This window comes from Pseudophryne corroboree, chromosome 4 (assembly GCF_028390025.1).
Source record: "Pseudophryne corroboree isolate aPseCor3 chromosome 4, aPseCor3.hap2, whole genome shotgun sequence".
Classification (NCBI taxonomy): domain Eukaryota; kingdom Metazoa; phylum Chordata; class Amphibia; order Anura; family Myobatrachidae; genus Pseudophryne; species Pseudophryne corroboree.
The window spans coordinates 151,341,802-151,368,279 of NC_086447.1; the positions used below are offsets into that span (position 1 = coordinate 151,341,802).

The 26,478-nt window shown below is 47.2% G+C and overlaps 1 protein-coding gene across 1 annotated transcript in view; it reads left to right on the forward strand.

Annotated features, from left to right (window-relative positions):
• SH3YL1 (SH3 and SYLF domain containing 1) overlaps nt 1-26,478 on the forward strand; it is a 297,391-nt gene that overhangs the window by 28,266 nt on the left and 242,647 nt on the right. Inside the window, exon 2 of the mRNA XM_063915498.1 lies at nt 19,970-20,080. Coding sequence (XP_063771568.1) covers nt 19,970-20,080 — 111 coding nt within the window. The remainder of the gene's footprint in view (nt 1-19,969; nt 20,081-26,478) is intronic.

The window sequence follows — 26,478 nt, forward strand, 5'->3', positions numbered from 1 at the left end:
TGGCCTGCTCACAAGCAGACCCTGGCCAGATGGATTAGAATGGGGATTGCACATGCTTATGTGAAGGCTGGTCTGTCAGCTCCTGCTCCCATTACGGCCCATTCTACTCTGTCTGTTGGACCTCCTTGGGCGGCCCACCGTGGTGCGACCCTTGGTCGATTGTGCAATGCGGCTACGTGGTCCTCTGGGAACACGTTCATAAGGTTCTATGCCTTCGATACTGCCGCTTCCCAGGATGCTTCCTTTGGACGCCGGGTTCTTTGCCCGCTACAGTGCGTCCCCTCCCATAAGGAACTGCTTTAGGACATCCTCATTGTCCAGACTTGTGGAGCCCAGTGTACCCCGCAGCAGAAAACGAGTTTTATGGTAAGAACTTACCTTTTGTTAAAACTCTTTCTGCGAGGTACACTGGGCTCCACAAGGCGCCCACCCTGACGCACTTAGCTTCTTTGGGTTGATATGGCATTAGCCGCTGACATTTCTCTTGTCATGAGAGTGTGGAATATGTGGCTACTAACCGTTGTCGTCTCTTTTCCTGCTACTGCATTGGGCTGGTTTACTAAAACTGAGCTCCTGTGCTGGGAGGCGGGGTGATATAGGAGGTGGCGCTGTGCATTCTGGGAACAGTCAAAGCTTTGAGTCTGTTGGTGCCTCGGATCAAGATCCTACACTACACCCCATTGTCCAGACTTGTGGAGCCCAGTGTACCTCACAGAAAGAGTTTTAACAAAGGTAAGTTCTTACCATAAAACTCGTTTTTGTATTGTGAATGGGGGGTTTAAGATCCACTTGGTACTGAATAATGTTATATATATATATATATATATATATATATATATATATATATATATATATATATATATATATATTATATATACTAAAATGTAATAGCCTGCAAGGTGCAGACTGTTCAGGTATTCCTGCGATTCTGCCTGTATTTTAAAAGCTGCAATCATTTGCAAGGCAAAACCAGGTTGGTTTTGCCTTGTAAATGATTGCCGCTTTACAAATATGGGCAGACTTGCAGGAATTCACGAACAGCCTGCATCTCGCAGACCATTACATTTTGCCCATAGCTTTTACAGTTGAGATATACATGTAGCCATAGCGCCAACTGTATCTTTAGATTGGATGTGGAACTTTTGACTGGGTGCAAGAATCCAAAACAGGGTTACAGCTGAATCCATGCTAAATGTACAGAAAAAGGCAGATACAGTGCATCCGGAAAGTATTCACATCGCTTCACATTTTCCACATTTTGTTACAGCCTTATTCCAAAACTGAATAAAATTAAATTTCTCTATCGTCCTAGTGGATGCTGGGGTTCCTGAAAGGACCATGGGGAATAGCGGCTCCGCAGGAGACAGGGCACAAAAAGTAAAGCTTTTCCAGATCAGGTGGTGTGCACTGGCTCCTCCCCCTATGACCCTCCTCCAGACTCCAGTTAGATTTTTGTGCCCGGCCGAGAAGGGTGCAATTCTAGGTGGCTCTCATAAAGAGCTGCTTAGAGAAAGTTTAGCTTAGGTTTTTTATTTTACAGTGATTCCTGCTGGCAACAGGATCACTGCAACGAGGGACAGAGGGGAGAAGAAGTGAACTCACCTGCGTGCAGGATGGATTGGCTTCTTGGCTACTGGACATCAGCTCCAGAGGGACGATCACCGGTACAGCCTGGATGGTCACCGGAGCCGCGCCGCCGGCCCCCTTGCAGATGCTGAAGTAAGAAGAGGTCCAGAATCGGCGGCTGAAGACTCCTGCAGTCTTCTAAAGGTAGCGCACAGCACTGCAGCTGTGCGCCATTTTCCTCTCAGCACACTTCACACGCAGTCACTGAGGGTGCAGGGCGCTGGGGGGGGGTGCCCTGGGAGGCAAATGAAAACCTATTAAAAGGCTAAAAATACCTCACATATAGCCCCCAGAGGCTATATGGAGATATTTAACCCCTGCCTGTATTCACAAAATAGCGGGAGACGAGCCCGCCGAAAAAGGGGCGGGGCCTATCTCCTCAGCACACGGCGCCATTTCCTCTCACAGCTCCGCTGGTCAGGACGGCTCCCAGGTCTCTCCCCTGCACTGCACTACAGAAACAGGGTAAAACAGAGAGGGGGGGCAAATTTAATGGCAATATCTTGATATATATAAAGCAGCTATAAGGGAGCACTTATTATAAGGCTATCCCTGTCATATATAGCGTTTTTTGGTGTGTGCTGGCAGACTCTCCCTCTGTCTCCCCAAAGGGCTAGTGGGTCCTGTCTTCGTTTAGAGCATTCCCTGTGTGTCTGCTGTGTGTCGGTACGTGTGTGTCGACATGTATGAGGACGATATTGGTGTGGAGGCGGAGCAATTGCCAAATATGGGGATGTCACCTCCTAGGGGGTCGACACCAGAATGGATGCCTTTATTTGTGGAATTACGGGATAGCGTCAACTCGCTTAAGCAGTCGTTTGACGACATGAGGCGGCCGGACAATCAATTAGTGCCTGTCCAGGCGCCTCAAACACCGTCAGGGGCTGTAAAACGCCCTTTGCCTCAGTCGGTCGACACAGACCCAGACACAGGCACTGATTCCAGTGGTGACGGTGACCAATCAACCGTATTTTCCAGTAGGGCCACACGTTATATGATTTTGGCAATGAAGGAGGCGTTACATTTAGCTGATACTACAGGTACCACTAAACAGGGTATTATGTGGGGTGTGATAAAACTACCTATAGTTTTTCCTGAATCAGAAGAATTAAATGACGTGTGTGATGAAGCGTGGGTTGCCCCTGATAAAAAGCTGATAATTTCAAATAAATTATTGGCATTATACCCTTTCCCGCCAGAGGTTAGGGAGCGCTGGGAAACACCTCCTAGGGTGGACAAGGCGCTAACACGCTTATCAAAACAAGTGGCGTTACCTTCTCCTGAGACGGCCGCACTTAAAGATCCATCAGATAGGAGGATGGAAAATATCCAAAAAAGTATATACACACATGCAGGTGTTATACTACGACCAGCTATAGCGTCTGCCTGGATGTGCAGTGCTGGGGTAGTTTGGTCAGAGTCCCTGATTGAAAATATTGATACCCTGGACAGGGACAATATTTTACTGTCGTTAGAACAAATAAAGGATGCATTTCTTTATATGCGTGATGCACAGAGGGATATCTGCACACTGGCATCACGGGTAAGTGCTATGTCCATTTCGGCCAGAAGAGCTTTATGGACGCGACAGTGGACAGGCGATGCGGATTCAAAACGGCATATGGAAGTTTTGCCGTATAAAGGGGAGGAGTTATTTGGAGTCGGTCTATCAGATTTGGTGGCCACGGCTACAGCCGGGAAATCCACCTTTCTACCTCAAGTCACTCCCCAACAGAAAAAGGCACCGACTTTTAACCGCAGCCCTTTCGTTCCTTTAAAAATAAGAGAGCAAAGGGCTATTCATATCTGCCACGAGGCAGAGGTCGAGGGAAGAAACAGCAACAGGCAGCTCCTTCCCAGGAACAGAAGCCCTCCCCGGCTTCTACAAAAGCCTCAGCATGACGCTGGGGCTTCTCAAGCGGACTCGGGGACGGTCGTCTCAAAAATTACAGCACGCAGTGGGCTCACTCGCAGGTAGATCCCTGGATCCTGCAGATAATATCTCAGGGGTACAGGTTGGAATTAGAGACAGATCCACCTCGCCGTTTCCTGAAGTCTGCTTTACCAACGTCCCCTTCCGAAAGGGAGACGGTTTTGGAAGCCATTCACAAGCTGTACTCTCAGCAGGTGATAGTCAAGGTACCTCTTCTACAACAAGGGAAGGGGTATTATTCCACTCTATTTGTGGTACCGAAGCCGGATGGCTCGGTAAGGCCTATTCTAAATCTGAAGTCCTTGAACCTGTACATAAAGAAGTTCAAGTTCAAGATGGAGTCACTCAGAGCAGTGATAGCGAACCTGGAAGAAGGGGACTTTATGGTATCCTTGGACATCAAGGATGCGTATCTCCACGTTCCAATTTACCCCTCACACCAGGGGTACCTCAGGTTCGTTGTACAAAACTGTCACTATCAGTTTCAGACGCTGCCGTTTGGTTTGTCCACGGCACCTCGGATCTTTACAAAGGTAATGGCCGAGATGATGATTCTTCTTCGAAGAAAAGGCGTATTAATTATCCCATACTTGGACGATCTCCTAATAAGGGCAAGGTCCAGAGAACAGCTAGAGATGGGATTAGCAATATCTCAAGAGGTGCTAAAGCAGCACGGATGGATTCTGAATATTCCAAAATCCCAATTAATGCCGACAACTCGTCTGCTGTTCCTAGGGATGATTCTGGACACGGTTCAGAAAAAGGTTTTTCTTCCCGAGGAAAAAGCCAAGGAGTTATCCGACCTGGTCAGGAATCTCCTAAAACCAGGAAAGGTGTCTGTACATCAATGCACAAGAGTCCTGGGAAAAATGGTGGCTTCTTACGAAGCAATTCCATTCGGCAGATTCCATGCAAGAATTTTCCAAAGGGATCTGTTGGACAAATGGTCAGGGTCGCATCTTCAGATGCACCTGCGGATAACCCTGTCTCCAAGGACAAGGGTATCTCTTCTGTGGTGGTTGCAGAGGGCTCATCTATTGGAGGGCCGCAGATTCGGCATACAGGATTGGATCCTGGTGACCACGGACGCCAGCCTGAGAGGCTGGGGAGCAGTCACACAAGGAAGAAACTTCCAGGGAGTGTGGTCGAGCCTGGAAAAGTCTCTTCACATAAACATTCTGGAACTAAGAGCAATCTACAATGCTCTAAGCCAGGCGGAACCTCTGCTTCAAGGAAGACCGGTGTTGATCCAGTCGGACAACATCACGGCAGTCGCCCATGTAAACAGACAGGGCGGCACAAGAAGCAGGAGTGCAATGGCAGAAGCTGCCAGGATCCTTTGCTGGGCGGAGAATCACGTGATAGCACTGTCAGCAGTGTTCATCCCGGGAGTGGACAACTGGGAAGCAGACTTCCTCAGCAGACACGATCTTCACCCGGGAGAGTGGGGACTTCATCCAGAAGTTTTCCACATGCTAATAAACCGTTGGGAAAGACCAATGGTGGACATGATGGCGTCTCGCCTCAACAAAAAACTGGACAGGTATTGCGCCAGGTCAAGAGATCCGCAGGCAATAGCTGTGGACGCGCTGGTAACACCTTGGGTGTACCAGTCGGTGTATGTGTTTCCTCCTCTGCCTCTCATACCAAAGGTATTGAGAATCATAAGGCAAAGCGGAGTAAGAACGATACTAGTGGCTCCGGATTGGCCAAGAAGGTCTTGGTACCCGGAACTTCAAGAGATGGTCACGGACGATCCGTGGCCTCTACCTCTAAGACAGGACCTGCTTCAGCAGGGACCGCGTCTATTCCAAGACTTACCGCGGCTGCGTTTGACGGCATGGCGGTTGAACGCCAGATCCTAAAAGGAAAAGGCATTCCAGAAGAAGTCATTCCTACCTTGATTAAGGCAAGAAAGGAAGTCACCGCGAAGCATTATCACCGCATTTGGCGGAAATATGTTGCGTGGTGCGAGGATCGGAGTGCTCCGACGGAGGAATTTCAACTGGGTCGTTTCCTACATTTCCTGCAATCAGGATTGTCTATGGGTCTCAAATTGGGATCTATTAAGGTTCAAATTTCGGCCCTGTCAATATTCTTCCAAAAAGAATTGGCCTCAGTTCCTGAGGTCCAGACTTTTGTCAAGGGAGTACTGCATATACAGCCTCCTGTGGTGCCTCCGGTGGCACCGTGGGATCTAAATGTAGTTTTAGATTTCCTCAAATCCCATTGGTTTGAACCACTAAAAGATGTGGATTTGAAATATCTCACATGGAAAGTGACTATGTTACTGGCCCTGGCGTCCGCCAGGAGAGTATCTGAACTGGCGGCTTTATCTTATAAAAGCCCTTATTTAATTTTCCATTCGGATAGGGCAGAGCTGCGGACGCGTCCGCATTTTCTCCCTAAGGTGGTATCAGCGTTTCACCTGAACCAGCCTATTGTAGTGCCTGCGGCTACAAGCGACTTGGAGGACTCCAAGTTGTTGGACGTTGTCAGAGCTTTAAAAATATACATTTCAAGGACGGCTGGAGTCAGAAAATCTGACTCGCTGTTTATACTGTATGCACCCAACAAGTTGGGTGCGCCTGCTTCTAAGCAGTCGATTGCTCGTTGGATTTGTAACACAATTCAACTTGCACATTCTGTGGCAGGCCTGCCACAGCCTAAATCTGTTAAGGCCCATTCCACAAGGAAGGTGGGCTCATCTTGGGCGGCTGCCCGAGGGGTCTCGGCATTACAACTCTGCCGAGCAGCTACGTGGTCAGGGGAGAACACGTTTGTAAAATTCTACAAATTTGATACCCTGGCAAAGGAGGACCTGGAGTTCTCTCATTCGGTGCTGCAGAGTCATCCGCACTCTCCCGCCCGTTTGGGAGCTTTGGTATAATCCCCATGGTCCTTTCAGGAACCCCAGCATCCACTAGGACGATAGAGAAAATAAGAATTTACTTACCGATAATTCTATTTCTCGGAGTCCGTAGTGGATGCTGGGCGCCCATCCCAAGTGCGGATTATCTGCAATACTTGTACATAGTTATTGTTAACTAATTCGGGTTATTGTTTAGGGAGCCATCTTTCAGAGGCTCCTCTGTTATCATACTGTTAACTGGGTTTAGATCACAAGTTGTACGGTGTGATTGGTGTGGCTGGTATGAGTCTTACCCGGGATTCAAAATCCTCCCTTATTGTGTACGCTCGTCCGGGCACAGTACCTAACTGGAGTCTGGAGGAGGGTCATAGGGGGAGGAGCCAGTGCACACCACCTGATCTGGAAAAGCTTTACTTTTTGTGCCCTGTCTCCTGCGGAGCCGCTATTCCCCATGGTCCTTTCAGGAACCCCAGCATCCACTACGGACTCCGAGAAATAGAATTATCGGTAAGTAAATTCTTATTTTTCCCCCCCTCAATTTTACACACAATACCCCATAATGACAATGTGATATGTTTTTTTTGTGATTTTAGCAAATTTATTAAAAATGTAAAAACTAATGGGCCCTACACATATAAAGATCCGCCACCGAGCTGCCCGACGGCGGATACGAGCGACCCGGCGGCGGGGGGGCAGTGAAGTTACTTCACTTCCCCCGTCACCCGGCTCCATTGAAGTGCAGGCAAATATGGACGAGATCATCCATATTGGCCTGCACGTACAGCCGACGGGGCACCAGCGATGAACGAGTGCGGGGCGCGCATCGTTCATCGCTGGTGACTCCACACTCAAAGATATGAACGTTATCTCGTTCAATAATGAACGAGATCGTTCATATCTTTGAGGAATATCGGACAGTGTGTAGGGCCTATAAGTATTCATAGCCTTTACCATGAAGCTCAAAATTGAGCTCGGGTGCATCCGGTTTCCACTGATCATCCTTGAGATGTTCCTACAGCTTAATGGAGTCCACCTGTGGTAAATTCAGTTGATTGGAAATGATTTGGAAAGGCACACGCCTGTCTATAAAGTCCCACACTTGACAGTGCATGTCTGAGCACAAACCAAGTCAAAGGAATTGTCTGCAGACCTCCGAGACAGGATTGTTTCGAGGCACAAATCTTGGGAAGGGTACAGAAAATGGAAGGAGTTCGGGACCACCAGAACTCTTCCTAGAGCTGGCCAGCCGTCTAAACTGAGCGATCAGGGAAGAATGGCCCTAGTCATAGAGGTGAACAAGAACCCGATGGTCACTCTGACAGAGCTACAGCTTTCTTATGTGGAGAGAGAACCTTCCAGAAGGACAACCATCTCTGCAGCAATCCACCAATCAGGCCTGTATGGTAGAGTGGCCAGATGGAAGCCACTCCTTATACCTTGTTCATATTGCAATTGCCGGTTCGCACCTGGGAATTGGGAACGAGTCATTCCCGTGTGCGATCTGGCATTGGACCCGTGCAGTGTGAACAGGGTGGCTTCCTGACCCAGCAATATGCCAGGTCTGGTTGTCATCCAGGGGCGGAGACGGGCGGCATCGAGGGCGGGTGTGCAACCGGCGCTGGAGATAAGATCATCTCCAGCGCCGCCTCTCCCTATGCTGTGAATGGGTGCACACAGATACTGGTCTGTAATCATTCCACATGAGTGGAATAATATATATTACAAGTTCAAAAAAGGTATCTGTCTTTTGATCGTATTTGGTCCGAGAGCACATATGAATGGCTTTTATGTAAATACTTGGACGACCCGGTTTGAGATGTTTCAGAAACCTCTATATACAGTATGTGCTACTGACCAAACTAGAAGTTTAATTATATACGATGTTCTGCACATTGAGAACAGCTACATCAATGAATTGAAAGATACGTTTGACCTGACCTATAGGACCATCAATTATCATTGGACTGATTTAGTGGTTTACCAATAAATTATAATATGTTGTAATTTCTCCAGTAGGAACATGGATAAAACAAGATGCCATATGACATTTAGATTCCATTCATAAAGTATACATAGCCAGCCCTAGTCAGGTTGCCTAAATCATCAGAACTCTCTGCCCAATTTCTAGATTGATAGTTTGTAAATGCTTCCATTCTTTCCAGCCATGTGAGGATGAAAAGGCCACTCTGCGTCATGGCTGCTCACATCACATGGAGCTTCTTGCTGATTAAGATGCATGTCTCCGTGTTCTGCTCTGTTATCATGCAGAAAATGCAGCCAGTCAGCCGTAGATCACAAGCTGACAGCATATTAATTAAGATCATGACCTCGTGACTTTAATTTGACAACTATCCTAGCAATGATCGTCACAAAGTAAATGTAAAACCTTTACCTGTGCGAACATAGGCTGCTTCCCCTAGGAGGTCTGCACTCGGACGTCCTGTGTGCACTTTTTGTTAGGGGTTTGGGGCTCACCTACATCAGATGCCTTGACGTCGGCAGGTGAGCTTACTGTAACTCTGTATAGCTACATTGTACACACATCTCCCATTCTGAACACAGTTATTTATCTGTTGGTTGTTTCAGTGCATCCGCCGCCCTTGGATGGGGGGGGGACAGCCTCGGGCTTCACCCCTGGCCCTTGGGTGCCTGGAGGGGGTTTACCCCTTGAATAAAGGGTCCCCACTCCTCCAGGGTACCCCGGCCAGTGGTGACTAGTTGGGGATTTAATGCCACGGCCGCAGGGACCAATATAAAAGTGTCCCCCGGCTGTGGCATTATCTCTCTGGCTAGTGGAGCCCGGTGCTGGTGTGAACAATACGGGGGACCCCTACGTCTTTTGTCCCCCGTATTTTTGGCACCAGGACCGGACGCAGAGCCCGGTGCTGGTTGTTAAAATACGGGAGATCCCCTGTCATATTTTTCCCCCCGTATTTTTACAACCAGGACCGGCTCAAAGAGCCCCAGACTGGTTATGCTTAGGAGGGGGACCCCCCGCATTTTTTTTTCAGGTTTTTTGAACACTTTTGTGCCGTCCATGAGGTCGAATCCAGGCCACCCACTATTCGTCAATAGGTCCGTTTTTCGACAGCGGGACTGTCGAATCCGTTATTTATTGAATATGTCGAATTCGGGTCCCGGCGGGAGGGTTTCGACTGTCGAATTGTGTCGAATCCAAAAACGGTTGAATTCCAGACGGAATTCAACCGCAATTGCATATACCCCTAAATCCATTGTGATTCAAGATTTTTGAAAAATGGTGGAGAGGGGACATTTATAAGGGGGTCATTGCTTTGCAAAAGACCATACAGCAATTCTTTCTATAGATACACTAAAATTACGTGCTTAGAGGGTAATTCTGAGTTGATCGCAGCAGGATTTTTGTTAGCAGTTGGGCAAAACCATGTGCACTGCAGGGGAGGCAGATATAACGTGCAGAGAGAGTTAGATTTGAGTGGGGTGTGTTCAATCTGCAATCTAAATTGCAGTGTAAAAATAAAGCAGCCAGTATTTACCCTGCACAGAAACAAAATAACCCACCCAAATCTAACTCTCTCTGCACATGTTATATCTGCCTCCCCTGCACTGCACATGGTTTTGCCCAACTGCTAAAAAATTTCCTGCTGCGATCAACTTGGAATTACCCCCTAAGTCTGAGCTGATGGAGGTCGGGTCTCATCCGATGGTTTTTATAGGAATGCATTTTGCACTTTCCAAATGTGGACAAGAGCCACTCTCGTGCCAAACTTGCCTTGTGAATTACATCTGCAATCCAATTGCAAGCGCGTATTGATTTTCTGGATGATATTTCCATTTGTTTGTTTGCAGCCCCCTGAGCAGGTAAAAAGGTAATCTTTAGTTTAACGTAAAAATGTCGGGACATAGGGCCTAATTCAGATCTGATCGCAGCAGCAAATTTGTTAGCTAGTGGGCAAAACCGTGTGCACTGCAGGGGGTGGGGAGATATAATGTGTGCAGGGAGAGAGTAAGATTTGGGTGGGGTGTATTCAAACTGAAATCTAAATTGCAGGGTAAAAATAAAGCAGACAGTATTTACCCTGCACAGAAACAATATAACCCACCTAAATCTAACTCTCTGCAAATCTTATCTGCCCCACCTGAAGTGTACATGGTTTTGCCCATTAGCTAACAAATTTGTAGCTGCGATCAGATCTGAATTACCCCCATAGTGCAGAACTTCTGGCACAAACCTCCTAATGAATAACCATGCACTTGTAAACAGAATAATTTGCCAAAAAAGACATGTCGGTTTCATGGTGAAAAAGCTCAATAATGGGTTAAATGAAGTGGGACAGGTAAGCGGAGGTGTTGTATTGATGGAAGAGGGCTTTTAGTACTTGAGAGGTAAGTGTTTATTCCAACTGTTTACAAACTGTTAAAAACTTCCAGTACTTTCCTTATGGCCACTAACAGCCTTTTATATGGCCCTGCTATCTCAGGTTTCACTCTTTGGGGGTCCAGGATGGTTTACCCAATACTTTTCTCTATCGTCCTAGTGGATGCTGGGGTTCCTGAAAGGACCATGGGGAATAGCGGCTCCGCAGGAGACAGGGCACAAAAGTAAAGCTTTCCGATCAGGTGGTGTGCACTGGCTCCTCCCCCTATGACCCTCCTCCAAGCCAGTTAGATTTTTGTGCCCGGCCGAGAAGGGTGCAATCTAGGTGGCTCTCCTAAAGAGCTGCTTAGAAAAGTTTAGCTTAGGTTTTTTATTTTACAGTGAGTCCTGCTGGCAACAGGATCACTGCAACGAGGGACTTAGGGGAGAAGAAGTGAACTCACCTGCGTGCAGGATGGATTGGCTTCTTGGCTACTGGACATCAGCTCCAGAGGGACGATCACAGGTACAGCCTGGATGGTCACCGGAGCCTTGCCGCCGGCCCCCTTGCAGATGCTGAAGTAAGAAGAGGTCCAGAATCGGCGGCAGAAGACTCCTCAGTCTTCTAAAGGTAGCGCACAGCACTGCAGCTGTGCGCCATTTTCCTCTCAGCACACTTCACACGGCAGTCACTGAGGGTGCAGGGCGCTGGGAGGGGGGCGCCCTGGGAGGCAAATGAATACCTATTTTGGCTAAAAATACCTCACATATAGCCTCCGGAGGCTATATGGAGATATTTAACCCCTGCCAGAATCCGTTAAGAGCTGGAGACGAGGCCGCCGAAAAAGGGGCGGGGCCTATCTCCTCAGCACACAGCGCCATTTTCCCTCACAGAAAGGCTGGAGGGAAGGCTCCCAGACTCTCCCCTGCACTGCACTACAGAAACAGGGTTAAAACAGAGAGGGGGGGGCACTAATTTGGCGTTAGAAATATATAAAAAAGATGCTATAAGGGAAAACACTTATATAAGGTTGTCCCTATATAATTATAGCGTTTTTGGTGTGTGCTGGCAAACTCTCCCTCTGTCTCTCCAAAGGGCTAGTGGGTCCTGTCCTCTATCAGAGCATTCCCTGTGTGTGTGCTGTGTGTCGGTACGTGTGTGTCGACATGTAGGAGGACGATGTTGGTGAGGAGGCGGAGCAATTGCCTGTAATGGTGATGTCACTCTCTAGGGAGTCGACACCGGAATGGATGGCTTATTTAGGGAATTACGTGATAATGTCAACACGCTGCAAGGTCGGTTGACGACATGAGACGGCCGACAAACAATTAGTACCGGTCCAGACGTCTCAAAAACACCGTCAGGGGTTTTAAAACGCCCGTTTACTTTAGTCGGTCGACACAGACACAGACAGGGACACTGAGTCCAGTGTCGACGGTGAATAAACAAACGTATTCCTTATTAGGGCCACACGTTAAAGGCAATGAAGGAGGTGTTACATATTTCTGATACTACAAGTACCACAAAAGAGGGTATTATGTGGGATGTGAAAAAACTACCATAGTTTTTCCTGAATCAGATAAATTAAATAAAGTGTGTGATGATGCGTGGGTTCCCCCCGATAGAAAATTATGGGCGGTATACCCTTTCCCGCCAGAAGTTAGGGCGAGTTGGGAAACACCCCTTAGGGTGGATAAGGCGCTCACACGCTTATCAAAACAAGTGGCGGTACCGTCTATAGATAGGGCCGTCCTCAAGGACCAGCTGACAGGAGGCTGGAAAATATCATAAAAAGTATATACACACATACTGGTGTTATACTGCGACCAGCGATCGCCTCAGCCTGGATGTGCAGAGCTGGGGTGGCTTGGTCGGATTCCCTGACTAAAAATATTGATACCCTTGACAGGGACAGTATTTTATTGACTATAGAGCATTTAAAGGATGCATTTCTATATATGCGAGATGCACAGAGGGATATTTGCACTCTGGCATCAAGAGTAAATGCGATGTCCATAACTGCCAGAAGATGTTATGGACACGACAGTGGTCAGGTGATGCAGATTCCAAACGGCACAAAGTTGTATTGCCGTATAAAGGAAGAGGAGTTATTTGGGGTCGGTCCATCGGACCTGGTGGCCACGGCAACTGCTGGAAAATCCACCGTTTTTACCCTAGGTCACATATCTGCAGAAAAAGACACCGTCTTTTCAGCCTCAGTCCTTTCGTCCCTATAAGATCATATCTGCCCAGGGATAGAGGAAAGGGAAGAAGACTGCAGCAGGCAGCCCATTCCCAGGAACAGAAGCGTTCCACCGCTTCTGACAAGTTCTCAGCATGGCGCTGAGACCGTACAGGACCCCTGGATCCTACAAGTAGTATCCCAGGGGTACAGATTGGAATGTCGAGACGTTTCCCCTTCGCAGGCTCCTGAAGTCTGCTTTACCAAGGTCTCCCTCCGACAAGGAGGCAGTATGGGAAAAAATTCACAAGCTGTATTCCCAGCAGGTGATAATTAAATTACCCCTCCTACTACAAGAAAAGGGGTATTATTCCACACTATATTGTGGTACTGAAGCCAGAAGGCTAGGTGAGACTTATTCTAAAAAAAAAAAAAAATTTGCCCTTCTCACTAAGGGTACCTCAGGTTCGTGGTGCAGAACTGTCACTATCAGTTTCAGACGCTGCCGTTTGGATTGTCCACGGCACCCCGGGTCTTTACCAAGGTAATGGCCGAAATGCTGATTCTTCTTCGAAGAAAAGGCGTCTTAATTATCCCTTACTTGGACGATCTCCTGATAAGGGCATAGTCCAGGGAACAGTTGGAGGTCGGAGTAGCACTATCTAGGATACTGCTACAACAGCACGGGTGGATTCTAAATATTCCAAAATCGCAGCTGATCCCGACGACACGTCTGCTGTGCCTAGGGATGATTCTGGACACAGTCCAGAAAAAGGTGTTTCTCCCGGAAGAGAAAGCCAGGGAGTTATCCGAGCTAGTCAGGAACCTCCTAAAAACAGTGCATCATTGCACAAGGGTCCTGGTAAAAATGGTGGCTTCCTACGAAGCAATTCCATTCGGCAGATTTCACGCAAGAACTTTTCAGTGGGATCTGCTGGACAAATGGTCCGGATCGCATCTTCAGATGCATCAGCGGATAACCCTATATCCAAGGACAAGGGTGTCTCTCCTGTGGTGGTTATAGAGTGCTCATCTTCTAGAGGGCCGCAGATTCGGCATTCAGGATTGGATGCTGGTGACCACGGAGCCCAGCCCGAGAGGCTGGGGAGCAGTCACACAAGGAAAAAATTTCCAGGGAGTGTGATCAAGTCTGGAGATTTTTCTCCACATAAATATACTGGAGCTAAGGGTAAATTTATAATGCTCTAAGCTTAGCAAGACCTCTGCTTCAAGGTCAGCCGGTATTGATCCAGTGGGAAAAACATCACGGCAGTCGCCCACGTAAACAGACAGGGCGACACAAGAAGCAGGAGGGCAATGGCAAAAACTGCAAGGACTTTTCGCTGGGCGGAAAATCATGTGATAGCACTGTCAGCAGTGTTTCATCCCGGGAATGGAAACTGGGAAGCAGACTTCCTCAGCAGGCACGACCTCCACCCGGGAGAGTGGAAACTTCATCGGGAAGTTTTTTCCACATGATTGTAAACCGTTGGGAAATACCAAAGGTGGACATGATGGCGTCCCGTCTGAACAAAAAACGGGACAGGTATTGCGCCAGGTCAAGAGACCCTCAGGCAATAGCTGTGGACGTTCTGGTAACACCGTGGGTGTACCAGTCGGTGTATGTGTTCCCTCCTCTGCTTCTCATACCTAAGGTGCTGAGAATTATAAGACGTAGAGGAGTAAGAACTATACTCATGGCTCCGGATTGGCCAAGAAGGACTTGGTACCCGGAACTTCAAGAGATGCTTACAGAGGTCTTATGGCCTCTGCCGCTAAGAAGGGACTTGCTTCAGCAAGTACCATGTCTGTTCCAAGACTTACCGCAGCTGCGTTTGTCGGCATGGCGGTGGAAAGCCGGATCCTAAGGGAAAAAGGCATTCCGGAAGAGGTCATTCCTACCTTGGTCAAAGCCAGAAAGGAGGTGACCGCACAACATTATCACCACATGTGGCGAAAATATGTTGCGTGGTGTGAGGCCAGGAAGGCCCCACAAAGAAATTTCAACTCGGTCGTTTCCTGCATTTCCTGCAAACAGGAGTGTCTATGGGCCTCAAATTGGGGTCCATTAAGGTTCAAATTTCGGCCCTGTCGATTTTCTTCCAGAAAGAATTGGCTTCAGTACCTGAAGTCCAGAAGTTTGTCAAGGGAGTATTGCATATACAACCCCCTTTTTGTGCCTCCAGTGGCACTGTGGGATCTCAACGTAGTTCTGGGATTCCTCAAATCACATTGGTTTAAAACCAGTCAAATCTGTGGATTTGAAGCATCTCACATGAAAAGTGACCATGCTCTTGGCCCTGGCCTGGACCAGGCGAGTGTCAAATTGGTGTTTTTTTCTCAAAAAAGCCATATCTGTTTGTCCATTCGGACAGGGCAGAGCTGCGGACGCGTCCCCAGTTCTCTCCCTAAGGTGGTGTCAGTGTTTCACCTGAACCAGCTTATTGTGGTGCCTTGCACCTACTAGGGACTTGGAGGACTCCAAGTTGCTAGATGTTGTCAGGGCCCTGAAAATATGTTCCAGGACGGCTGGAGTCAGGAAAACTGACTTGCTGTTATCCTGTATGCACCCAACAAACTGGGTGCTCTTGCTTCTAAGCAGACTATTGCTAGTTGGATGTGTAATACAATTCAGCTTGCACATTCTGTGGCAGGCCTGCCACAGCCAAAATATGTAAATGCCCATTCCACAAGGAAGGTGGGCTCATCTTGGGCGGCTGCCCGAGGGGTCTCGGCTTTACAACTTTGCCGAGCAGCTACTTGGTCAGGGGCAAACACGTTTGCTAAATTCTACAAATTTGATACCCTGGCTAAGGAGGACCTGGAGTTCTCTCATTCGGTGCTGCAGAGTCATCCGCACTCTCCCGCCCGTTTGGGAGCTTTGGTATAATCCCCATGGTCCTTTCAGGAACCCCAGCATCCACTAGGACGATAGAGAAAATAAGAATTTACTTACCGATAATTCTATTTCTCGGAGTCCGTAGTGGATGCTGGGCGCCCATCCCAAGTGCGGATTATCTGCAATACTTGTACATAGTTACAAAAATCGGGTTATTATTGTTGTGAGCCATCTTTTCAGAGGCTCCGCTGTTATCATACTGTTAACTGGGTTTAGATCACAAGTTGTACGGTGTGATTGGTGTGGCTGGTATGAGTCTTACCCGGGATTCAAAATTCCTCCCTTATTGTGTACGCTCGTCCGGGCACAGTACCTAACTGGCTTGGAGGAGGGTCATAGGGGGAGGAGCCAGTGCACACCACCTGATCGGAAAGCTTTACTTTTGTGCCCTGTCTCCTGCGGAGCCGCTATTCCCCATGGTCCTTTCAGGAACCCCAGCATCCACTACGGACTCCGAGAAATAGAATTATCGGTAAGTAAATTCTTATTTTTTTTTTTGTTCTTCCCCCAGGTCCCATTTTGTAGAAAAGCTGCGCAACCTACTGTACTACAAATTTGCATTTCTAATTGGATCTCTCATTTCTCTGTGCACGCATTTGTACAAGGTATGTGAGTTTCATGAAAGAAACTTGCTTTCGCAAGCTAGCTAATCTGACTGACCCATATGCCTGTCTATGCTTTGAAGGTGGCTCTGTCACCTAGTGTACAGTGCAGTACAATACAGTACAGTAGGCATACCTCCAACTGTCCCGATTTTGGCGAGACAGTCCCATTTTTCACGGTTTATCCCACCCGTGGGTCGCAGTGTCCCGCGAGTGGGGGGCAGTTGGGAGATCCCTCCCTTTCACTCGCTGCTCTGAGAAGAGCAGCAGTGAATAGACGCTGTGCGCATGCGCACAGCGTTTATTCCGGGCAGAGAGGGACAGGGGGCATGGCCAGCACCTCTCACAGCGCTGTCCATGCCCCCATAATGATGAAAACGGGGTGTGGCTTACGATAGCGGCACTTGCCATTAGGCCATGCCCCTTTTTCGGTAGCCCACGCCCCCTAATTTCGGTCAAGCGCGCGCCTTGCTGATATCTCTCCTTCGATGCCGGCAAAGTTGGGAGGTATGCGGTAGGGGTAGAATATTTGTAGGCTTAACCAATGATGAGGCTTGAAGCATAAAGTGCCAGTGTAATTGGTTCCTAGCGAATTGCTAGTGTGCATTCTCATGTATATTAATTCCCCTACAGTACATATGGCTGCCGGCACAGTGTATACGTGACTTGTAGCTACAAGGTAATCTACATATGTGTTCTGTTTGTTGCGATTTTAGGTAGATCATTACCTAAACAGACAAACTACTTGTTGCACAAAATAATCTAAAATACAATAACATCCTACACCTGTCTCTATTCCGTATGGAAAGACACCATAAGTAATTTGCATTTGTTCTTGTTGTGTGGGTTTTTAATTTCCAAAACAAGACCTACAAATTAGTTTATAAAGTCTCAAACCTCTAATAAGTCGTGACGTCCGTCGTCTACTAATTTTGCTGCTGGCAAGTGGCTGCGCTGAGTTCCACTCTAGGCAGATCACACACTTGTTGTTTGGCAAGCTATCTAATAGGCACTATTATCTCAATTATTACTTTTTTTTTTCTTTCAAGTAGCCTGCGACTATAATAAGGAAATCTTACTTTTTTACATTTATTATCAGCGTATGATATTTAATAAGTTACCCAGGAAAGCATATAGAAGCCTGGGAATATGAAAACAATTAATGTTTTCTAAAGCAGTTTGCCTAAAATTCAGCCAAGAAAATGTATTTCTGTTAGTCATAATGCAAATGGCATTGTGTTGACGCACTTGCCTTATAAACTTACAGATTAAACAGTTAGTCAATCTTTCAGAGACAGGCTTCCTCGCTGACTCACTCATGTTCAATGCCTTCCCTTTTCATCTGCCACCAGCACTGGAAATGAGGTTACTCCCAGCAGAGTAGCCGCTAATCACTGCATTCGAAAACCTATCAATTCAGCAAATACTCTCCACAAAAATAATTTCTCTATTACTTTCTACTTTTATCCCTCCTGAGCATCACTTGAATACCTAATGCACAATTATCAACATGCAGCATACTTTTTTTTTTTCTGCTCACAACAGATGTACCGTACTAGGGAAAAGCAAACCAGATACATTTTAGACATCTTGTTGTATAGTTTGTGAGTTTAAGCACATATTTATTGTGTAGCGCTTTACAGAGAATATTTAGTCATGCACACAAAGTACCTGCCAAATGGAGCTTACATCTTTATTTCCTACTAGTATTTTGGAACCGGCAAACCCCTACCCAGCTCTACACCATTCCACCCTCCGCTCTCCGGACAGCCGACTAGGGTCTCTGCCGTCTCTCACAGTGGGAAGCCGTTGGGGAATCCTCCCAGGTTTCCACAGATGCGCGCATTGAGAAACTGTCTTGGGCGGACCTTCTGAAATTATATAGATCACATGGACGCACGTGTCAGGCGTCAAGTAACCTACAAGTATGTTTTTTGGAGTGTAGGAGGAAACCAGAGCATATGGAGGAAATCCATGCAAGCATAGGGCAAGGATCTCATGACTTGAGTGCTGTGAGGCAGTAATGCTAATCATTTTGCCATTGTGCACTTGCATGTGTAAAACCCAGGCTTGACCCAGGTAATTGAAAAATGTTTATGTGGTGTTGCAGCAGCTTGGCTTGAAACCCTATTCACACTGCAGGCTGGACCAGGGTTAGTGTCTGTCTTCCCTCTGCCGGTGCTTGGGAATAATATCTCCAAGCACCGGTGAGCCGACTCTCCATAGGCTTTTAACGGGACCTGGGTTGGATGACCTGGGGGTCACCTGTTTACTCTGCACAGTTACACAGGTCTGACATGGGTAGTTACCTGGGTCGGATTCCTGGGACACTGGACCCGTGTTATTTTTTTTCCACTGAGCCGTGACCCAGGTAGACCCAGCAATCACCACGGTTATTGTGGCAGTAAAAACAAACAATCTAACAAACTGTAGCCAGTCAGCATTGGTTGTGTGAAATGTAGTACAATATAATATTTTAAGTGTGCATGTCTGCTTGTGGGATTGTGTTAAGTGTCATTTTGTGGCCAGCAGAATCCAGAGAACATACTTGCCCACTTAAGCTGCTTTCAGACACGTGACCCGGAAATTTGCTGTGTCTAGCAGCTGACGAAATCCCGGGTCTCCGCTCCATGACCCTGGTTGGGACGAAGTCCCGGGTTGTTTCCTTTCACACATGCAGAAATCCCGAGTTGATGCGCATTCACATGCAAAACCCCCGGATTTAGCGGCATGTGTTAAAGGGGTATAATTGGACCTCCCTTCCTGGGTGTGTAATAATGCAATTTGCATATCACGGTGCCTGCCATCCACTGTGCAATGATTCACTTCACAACATGCGTGTGCCCATGATACCACAATTTCTGATTTTTTTTATATATTAGAATTGGGTTATTTGTTATATAGTTCATACTGTACATATTACCAGCATGTACAAATTCTCTATACTGCCTGTCTGATAACTCCCCTCCTTAGCCAAATCCAACATATTTGTATTGACTACCAATAATATATATGTGTATGTGTGTGTCAACTTTTAGGGTATATCAATAATATGAGCAGTTTATTTCCTATATTATGTTGTGTTGTGTTTTTTGTTGTTGTTTTTTTTCCTGAGGTAGGTATACTGTAATTCAAAATAGTTGATTTAACTCATAACCTACTTTCCAAAAAAATATTGTACTTCATAAGGAGATGTGGTCAGGATCCCGGTGGTAAGAATACCGAAGTCAGGATCCCGACCGTCAGAATGCTGGCAGCGGCGCCACAGCTATTCCTGGGTGTCCACAACAGCCATGGAGTGGGAATAGAACCTGTTGCGAGCCACCGAACCTGCAAGGGGCTTTCTTGCGCTTTACCCCCTGCCGGCATTCTGGTGGTCGGGATCCCAACATCTGTATTCTGACTGCCGAGATTCCAAGCGCCGGGATCCCGTACCCAACCTCTTCAAGAACACTATACAGTTATAGCGACACACGGTAATGTGTTATATCTATATATTTTTTTCTTTCTTTTTACAGTGAATAACCCTATTCCTTCCAACTTGAAGTCTGAAGCCAAAAAAGCTGCCAAAATCTTAAGAGAATTTACTGAAATCAGTTCTAGAACTGGCCCAGATAAAATTATACCTGGTACGTATGGTGCATGAGTTTGGAAAGCTGAGACTCCAAATGCTGTAATTCACATGAAAGTACACAAACAGAAAGTTTGCTCAAGTGCAGTAGGCTCGGTGTTGACTGAAAAATAAGTTTTCCCTCAGCAAATGCATTAAATAATGCAAGCAATCTAGTGTTCAGACTCTCACAGTTTTACTTTGCTTCTCTATCCCTTACTGGTGTTTTTTTATTTTTATATATACAGGTTGAGTATCCCATATCCAAATATTCCGAAATACGGACTTTTTTGAGTGAGATGGAGATAGTGTAACCTTTGTTTTTTGATGGCTCAATGTACACAAACTTTGCTTAATACACAAAGTTATTAAAAAATATTGTATTAAATGACCTTCAGGCTGTGTGTATAAGGTGTATATGTAACATAAATGTATTCTGTGCTTAGGTTTAGGTCCTATCACCATGATATCTCATTATGGTATGCAATTATTCCAAAATACGGAAAAATCCGATATCCAAAATACCTCTGGTCCCAAGCATTTTGGATAAGGGATACTCAACCTGTATGTATGTAGTGTGTGTGTGTGTGTGTGTGTGTGTGTATGTATATATATGTATATATATATATATATATATATATATATATATATATATATATATATATATATATATATATATATATATATATATATATATATATATATATTTCTCTGACGTCCTAGTGGATGCTGGGAACTCCGTAAGGACCATGGGGAATAGCGGCTCCGCAGGAGACTGGGCACAAAAAGTAAAAGCTTTAGACTAGCTGGTGTGCACTGGCTCCTCCCCCTATGACCCTCCTCCAAGCCTCAGTTAGATTTTTGTGCCCGAACGAGAAGGGTGCAAGCTAGGTGGCTCTCCTGAGCTGCTTAGAAGTAAAAGTTTTAAATAGGTTTTTTATTTTCAGTGAGTCCTGCTGGCAACAGGCTCACTGCATCGTGGGACTAAGGGGAGAAGAAGCGAACTCACCTGACTGCAGAGTGGATTGGGCTTCTTGGCTACTGGACATTAGCTCCAGAGGGACGATCACAGGTTCAGCCTGGATGGGTTACGGAGCCACGCCGCCGGCCCCCTTACAGAGCCAGAAGAGCGAAGAGGTCCGGAGAAAGCGGCGGCAGAAGACGTTCCTGTCTTCAAATAAGGTAGCGCACAGCACTGCAGCTGTGCGCCATTGCTCTCAGCACACTTCACACTCCGGTCACTGAGGGTGCAGGGCGCTGGGGGGGAGCGCCCCGAGACGCAATAAAAACGATATAAAAACCTTATATGGCTAAAAAAAATGCATCACATATAGCTCCTGGGCTATATGGATGCATTTATCCCCTGCCAGTTTCCTGAAAAAAGCGGGAGAAAAGGCCGCCGTGAAGGGGGCGGAGCCTTTCTCCTCAGCACACAAGCGCCATTTTCTTTCACAGCTCTGCTGGAAGGACGGCTCCCTGACTCTCCCCTGCAGTCCTGCACTACAGAAACAGGGTAAAACAGAGAGGGGGGCACTATTGGCAGCTAATATATAAATACAGCAGCTATAACAGGGAGTAACACTTATATAAGGTTATCCCTGTATATATATATATTTCTCTATCGTCCTAGTGGATGCTGGGGTTCCTGAAAGGACCATGGGGAATAGCGGCTCCGCAGGAGACAGGGCACAAAAAGTAAAGCTTTAGGATCAGGTGGTGTGCACTGGCTCCTCCCCCTATGACCCTCCTCCAAGCCTCAGTTAGATTTTTGTGCCCGGCCGAGAAGGGTGCAATCTAGGTGGCTCTCCTAAAGAGCTGCTTAGAAAAGTTTAGCTTAGGTTTTTTATTTTACAGTGAGTCCTGCTGGCAACAGGATCACTGCAACGAGGGACTTAGGGGAGAAGAAGTGAACTCACCTGCGTGCAGGATGGATTGGCTTCTTGGCTACTGGACATTAGCTCCAGAGGGACGATCACAGGTACAGCCTGGATGGTCACCGGAGCCTCGCCGCCGGCCCCCTTGCAGATGCTGAAACGAGAAGAGGTCCAGAATCGGCGGCAGAAGACTCCTCAGTCTTCTTAAGGTAGCGCACAGCACTGCAGCTGTGCGCCATTTTCCTCTCAGCACACTTCACACGGCAGTCACTGAGGGTGCAGGGCGCTGGGAGGGGGGCGCCCTGGGAGGCAAATGAAAACCTTTTTTGGCTAAAAATACCTCACATATAGCCTCCGGGGGCTATATGGAGATATTTAACCCCTGCCAGAATCCGTTAAGAGCGGGAGACGAGGCCGCCGAAAAAGGGGCGGGGCCTATCTCCTCAGCACACAGCGCCATTTTCCCTCACAGAAAGGCTGGAGGGAAGGCTCCCAGGCTCTCCCCTGCACTGCACTACAGAAACAGGGTTAAAACAGAGAGGGGGGGCACTAATTTGGCGTCAGAAATATATAAAAAAGATGCTATAAGGGAAAACACTTATATAAGGTTGTCCCTATATAATTATAGCGTTTTTGGTGTGTGCTGGCAAACTCTCCCTCTGTCTCTCCAAAGGGCTAGTGGGTCCTGTCCTCTATCAGAGCATTCCCTGTGTGTGTGCTGTGTGTCGGTACGTGTGTGTCGACATGTATGAGGACGATGTTGGTGAGGAGGCGGAGCAATTGCCTGTAATGGTGATGTCACTCTCTAGGGAGTCGACACCGGAATGGATGGCTTATTTAGGGAATTACGTGATAATGTCAACACGCGCCAAGGTCGGTTGACGACATGAGACGGCCGACAAACAATTAGTACCGGTCCAGACGTCTCAAAAACACCGTCAGGGGTTTTAAAACGCCCGTTTACTTTAGTCGGTCGACACAGACACAGACAGGGACACTGAATCCAGTGTCGACGGTGAATAAACAAACGTATTCCTTATTAGGGCCACACGTTAAGGGCAATGAAGGAGGTGTTACATATTTCTGATACTACAAGTACCACAAAAGAGGGTATTATGTGGGATGTGAAAAAACTACCGTAGTTTTTCCTGAATCAGATAAATTAAATGAAGTGTGTGATGATGCGTGGGTTCCCCCCGATAGAAAATATGGGCGGTATACCCTTTCCCGCCAGAAGTTAGGGCGCGTTGGGAAACACCCCTTAGGGTGGATAAGGCGCTCACACGCTTATCAGAACAAGTGGCGGTACCGTCTATAGATAGGGCCGTCCTCAAGGAGCCAGCTGACAGGAGGCTGGAAAAATATCATAAAAAGTATATACACACATACTGGTGTTATACTGCGACCAGCGATCGCCTCAGCCTGGATGTGCAGAGCTGGGGTGGCTTGGTCGGATTCCCTGACTAAAAATATTGATACCCTTGACAGGGACAGTATTTTATTGACTATAGAGCATTTAAAGGATGTATTTCTATATATGCGAGATGCACAGAGGGATATTTGCACTCTGGCATCAAGAGTAAGTGCGATGTCCATATCTGCCAGAAGATGTTTATGGACACGACAGTGGTCAGGTGATGCAGATTCCAAACGGCACAAAGGTGTATTGCCGTATAAAGGAAGAGGAGTTATTTGGGGTCGGTCCATCGGACCTGGTGGCCACGGCAACTGCTGGAAAATCCACCGTTTTTACCCTAAGTCACATCTCTGCAGAAAAAGACACCGTCTTTTCAGCTTCAGTCCTTTCGTCCCTATAAGAGTCATATCTGCCCAGGGATAGAGGAAAGGGAAGAAGACTGCAGCAGGCAGCCCATTCCCAGGAACAGAAGCGTTCCAACCCTTCTGACAAGCTCTCAGCATGACGCTGAGACCGTACAGGACCCCTGGATCCTACAAGTAGTATCCCAGGGGTACAGTTTGGAATGTCGAGACGTTTCCCCTGCGCAGGCTCCTGAAGGCTGCTTTACCAAGGTCTCCCTCCGACAAGGAGGCAGTATGGGAAAAAATTCACGAGCTGTATTCCCAGCAGGTGATAATTAAATTACCCCTCCTACAACAAGAAAAGGGGTATTATTCCACACTATATTGTGGTACTGAAGCCAGAAGGCTAGGTGAGACCTATTCTAAATCTAAAAAAATTTGAACACTTACAAAGGTTCAAATCAAGATGGAGTCACTCAGAGCAGTGATAACGAACCGGGAAGAAGGGGACTATCTGGTGTCCCGAGACATCAGGGATGCTTACCTCCATGTCCCAAATTTGCCCTTATCACTAAGGGTACCTCAGGTTCGTGGTACAGAACTGTCACTATCAGTTTCAGACGCTGCCGTTTGGATTGTCTACGGCACCCCGGGTCTTTACCAAGGTAATGGCCGAAATGATGGTTCTTCTTCGAAGAAAAGGCGTCTTAATTATCCCTTACTTGGACGATCTCCTGATAAGGGCAAAGTCCAGGGAACAGTTGGAGGTCGGAGTAGCACTATCTCGGATACTGTTACAACAGCAGGGGTGGATTCTAAAGATTCCAAAATCGCAGCTGATCCCGACAACAAGTCTCCTGTGCTTAGGGATGATTCTGGACACAGTCCAGAAAAAGGTGTTTCTCCCGGAAGAGAAAGCCAGGGAGTTATCCGAGCTAGTCAGGAACCTCCTAAAATCAGTGCATCATTGCACAAGGGCCATGATAAAAAAAAATGGTGACTTCCTTCGAAGCAATTCCAGTCGGCAGATTTCATGCAAGAACTTTTCAGTGGGATCTGCTGGACAAATGGTCCGGATCGCATCTTCAGATGCATCAGCGGATAACCCTATATCCAAGGACAAGGGTGTCTCTCCTGTGGTGGTTACAGAGTGCTCATCTTCTAGAGGGCCGCAGATTCGGCATTCAGTTTTGGATGTTGGTGACCACGGAGGCCAGCCCGAGAGGCTGGGGAGCAGTCACACAAGGAAAAAATTTCCAGGGAGTGTGATCAAGTCTGGAGACTTTTCTCCACATAAATATAGCTAAGGGTAAATTTATAATGCTCTAAGCTTAGCAAGACCTCTGCTTCAAGGTCAGCCGGTATTGATCCAGTGGGATAAAACATCACGGCAGTCGCCCACGTAAATAGACAGGGCGGCACAAGAAGCAGGAGGGCAGTGGCAAAAACTGCAAGGACTTTTCGCTGGGCGGAAAATCATGTGATAGCACTGTCAGCAGTGTTTCATTCCGGGAATGGAAACTGGGAAGCAGACTTCCTCAGTAGGCACGACCTCCACCCGGCAGAGTGGGAACTTCATGGGGAAGTTTTCCACATAATTGTAAACCGTTGGGAATTACCAAAGGTGGACATGATGGCGTCCCGTCTGAACAAAAAACGGGACAGGTATTGCGCCAGGTTAAGAGACCCTCAGGCAATAGCTGTGGACGTTCTGGTAACACCGTGGGTGTACCAGTCGGTGTATGTGTTCCATCCTCTGCTTTTCATACCTAAGGTACTGAGAATTATAAGACGTAGAGGAGTAAGAACTATACTCATGGCTCCGGATTGGCCAAGAAGGACTTGGTACCCGGAACTTCAAGAGATGCTCACAGAGGACTTATGGCCTCTGCCGCTAAGAAGGGACTTGTTTCAGCAAGTACCATGTCTGTTCCAAGACTTACCGCAGCTGCATTTGACGGCATGGCGGTGGAACGCCGGATCCTAAGGGAAAAGGCATTCAGGAAGAGGTCATTCCTACCCTGGTCAAAGCCAGAAAGGAGGTGACCGCACAACATTATCACCACATGTGGCGAAAATATGTTGCGTGGTGTGAGGCCAGGAAGGCCCCACGAAGAAATTTCAACTCGGTCGATTCCTGCATTTCTTGCAAACAGGAGTGTCTATGGGCCTCAAATTGGGGTCCATTAAGGTTCAAATTTCGGCCCTGTCGATTTTTCTTCCAGAAAGAAGTGGCTTCAGTTCCTGAAGTCCAGAAGTTTGTCAAGGGAGTATTGCATATACAACCCCCTTTTGTGCCTCCAGTGGCACTGTGGGATCTCAACGTAGTTCTGGGATTCCTCAAAACACATTGGTTTAAAACCAGTCAAATCTGTGGATTTGAAGCATCTCACATGAAAAGTGAACATGCTCTTGGACCTGGCCTGGACCAGGCGAGTGTCAAATTGGTGGTTTTTTTCTCAAATAAGCCCATATCTGTTTGTCCATTCGGACAGGGCAGAGCTGCGGACTCGTCCCCAGTTCTCTCCCTAAGGTGGTGTCAGTGTTTCACCTGAACCAGCTTATTGTGGTGTCTTGCGCCTACTAGGGACTTGGAGGACTCCAAGTTGCTAGATGTGGTCAGGGCCCTGAAAATATAGGTTCCAGGACGGCTGGAGTCAGGAAAACTGACTTGCTGTTATCCTGTATGCACCCAACAAACTGGGTGCTCTTGCTTTTAAGCAGACTTTTGCTAGTTGGATGTGTAATACAATTCAGCTTGCACATTCTGTGGCAGGCCTGC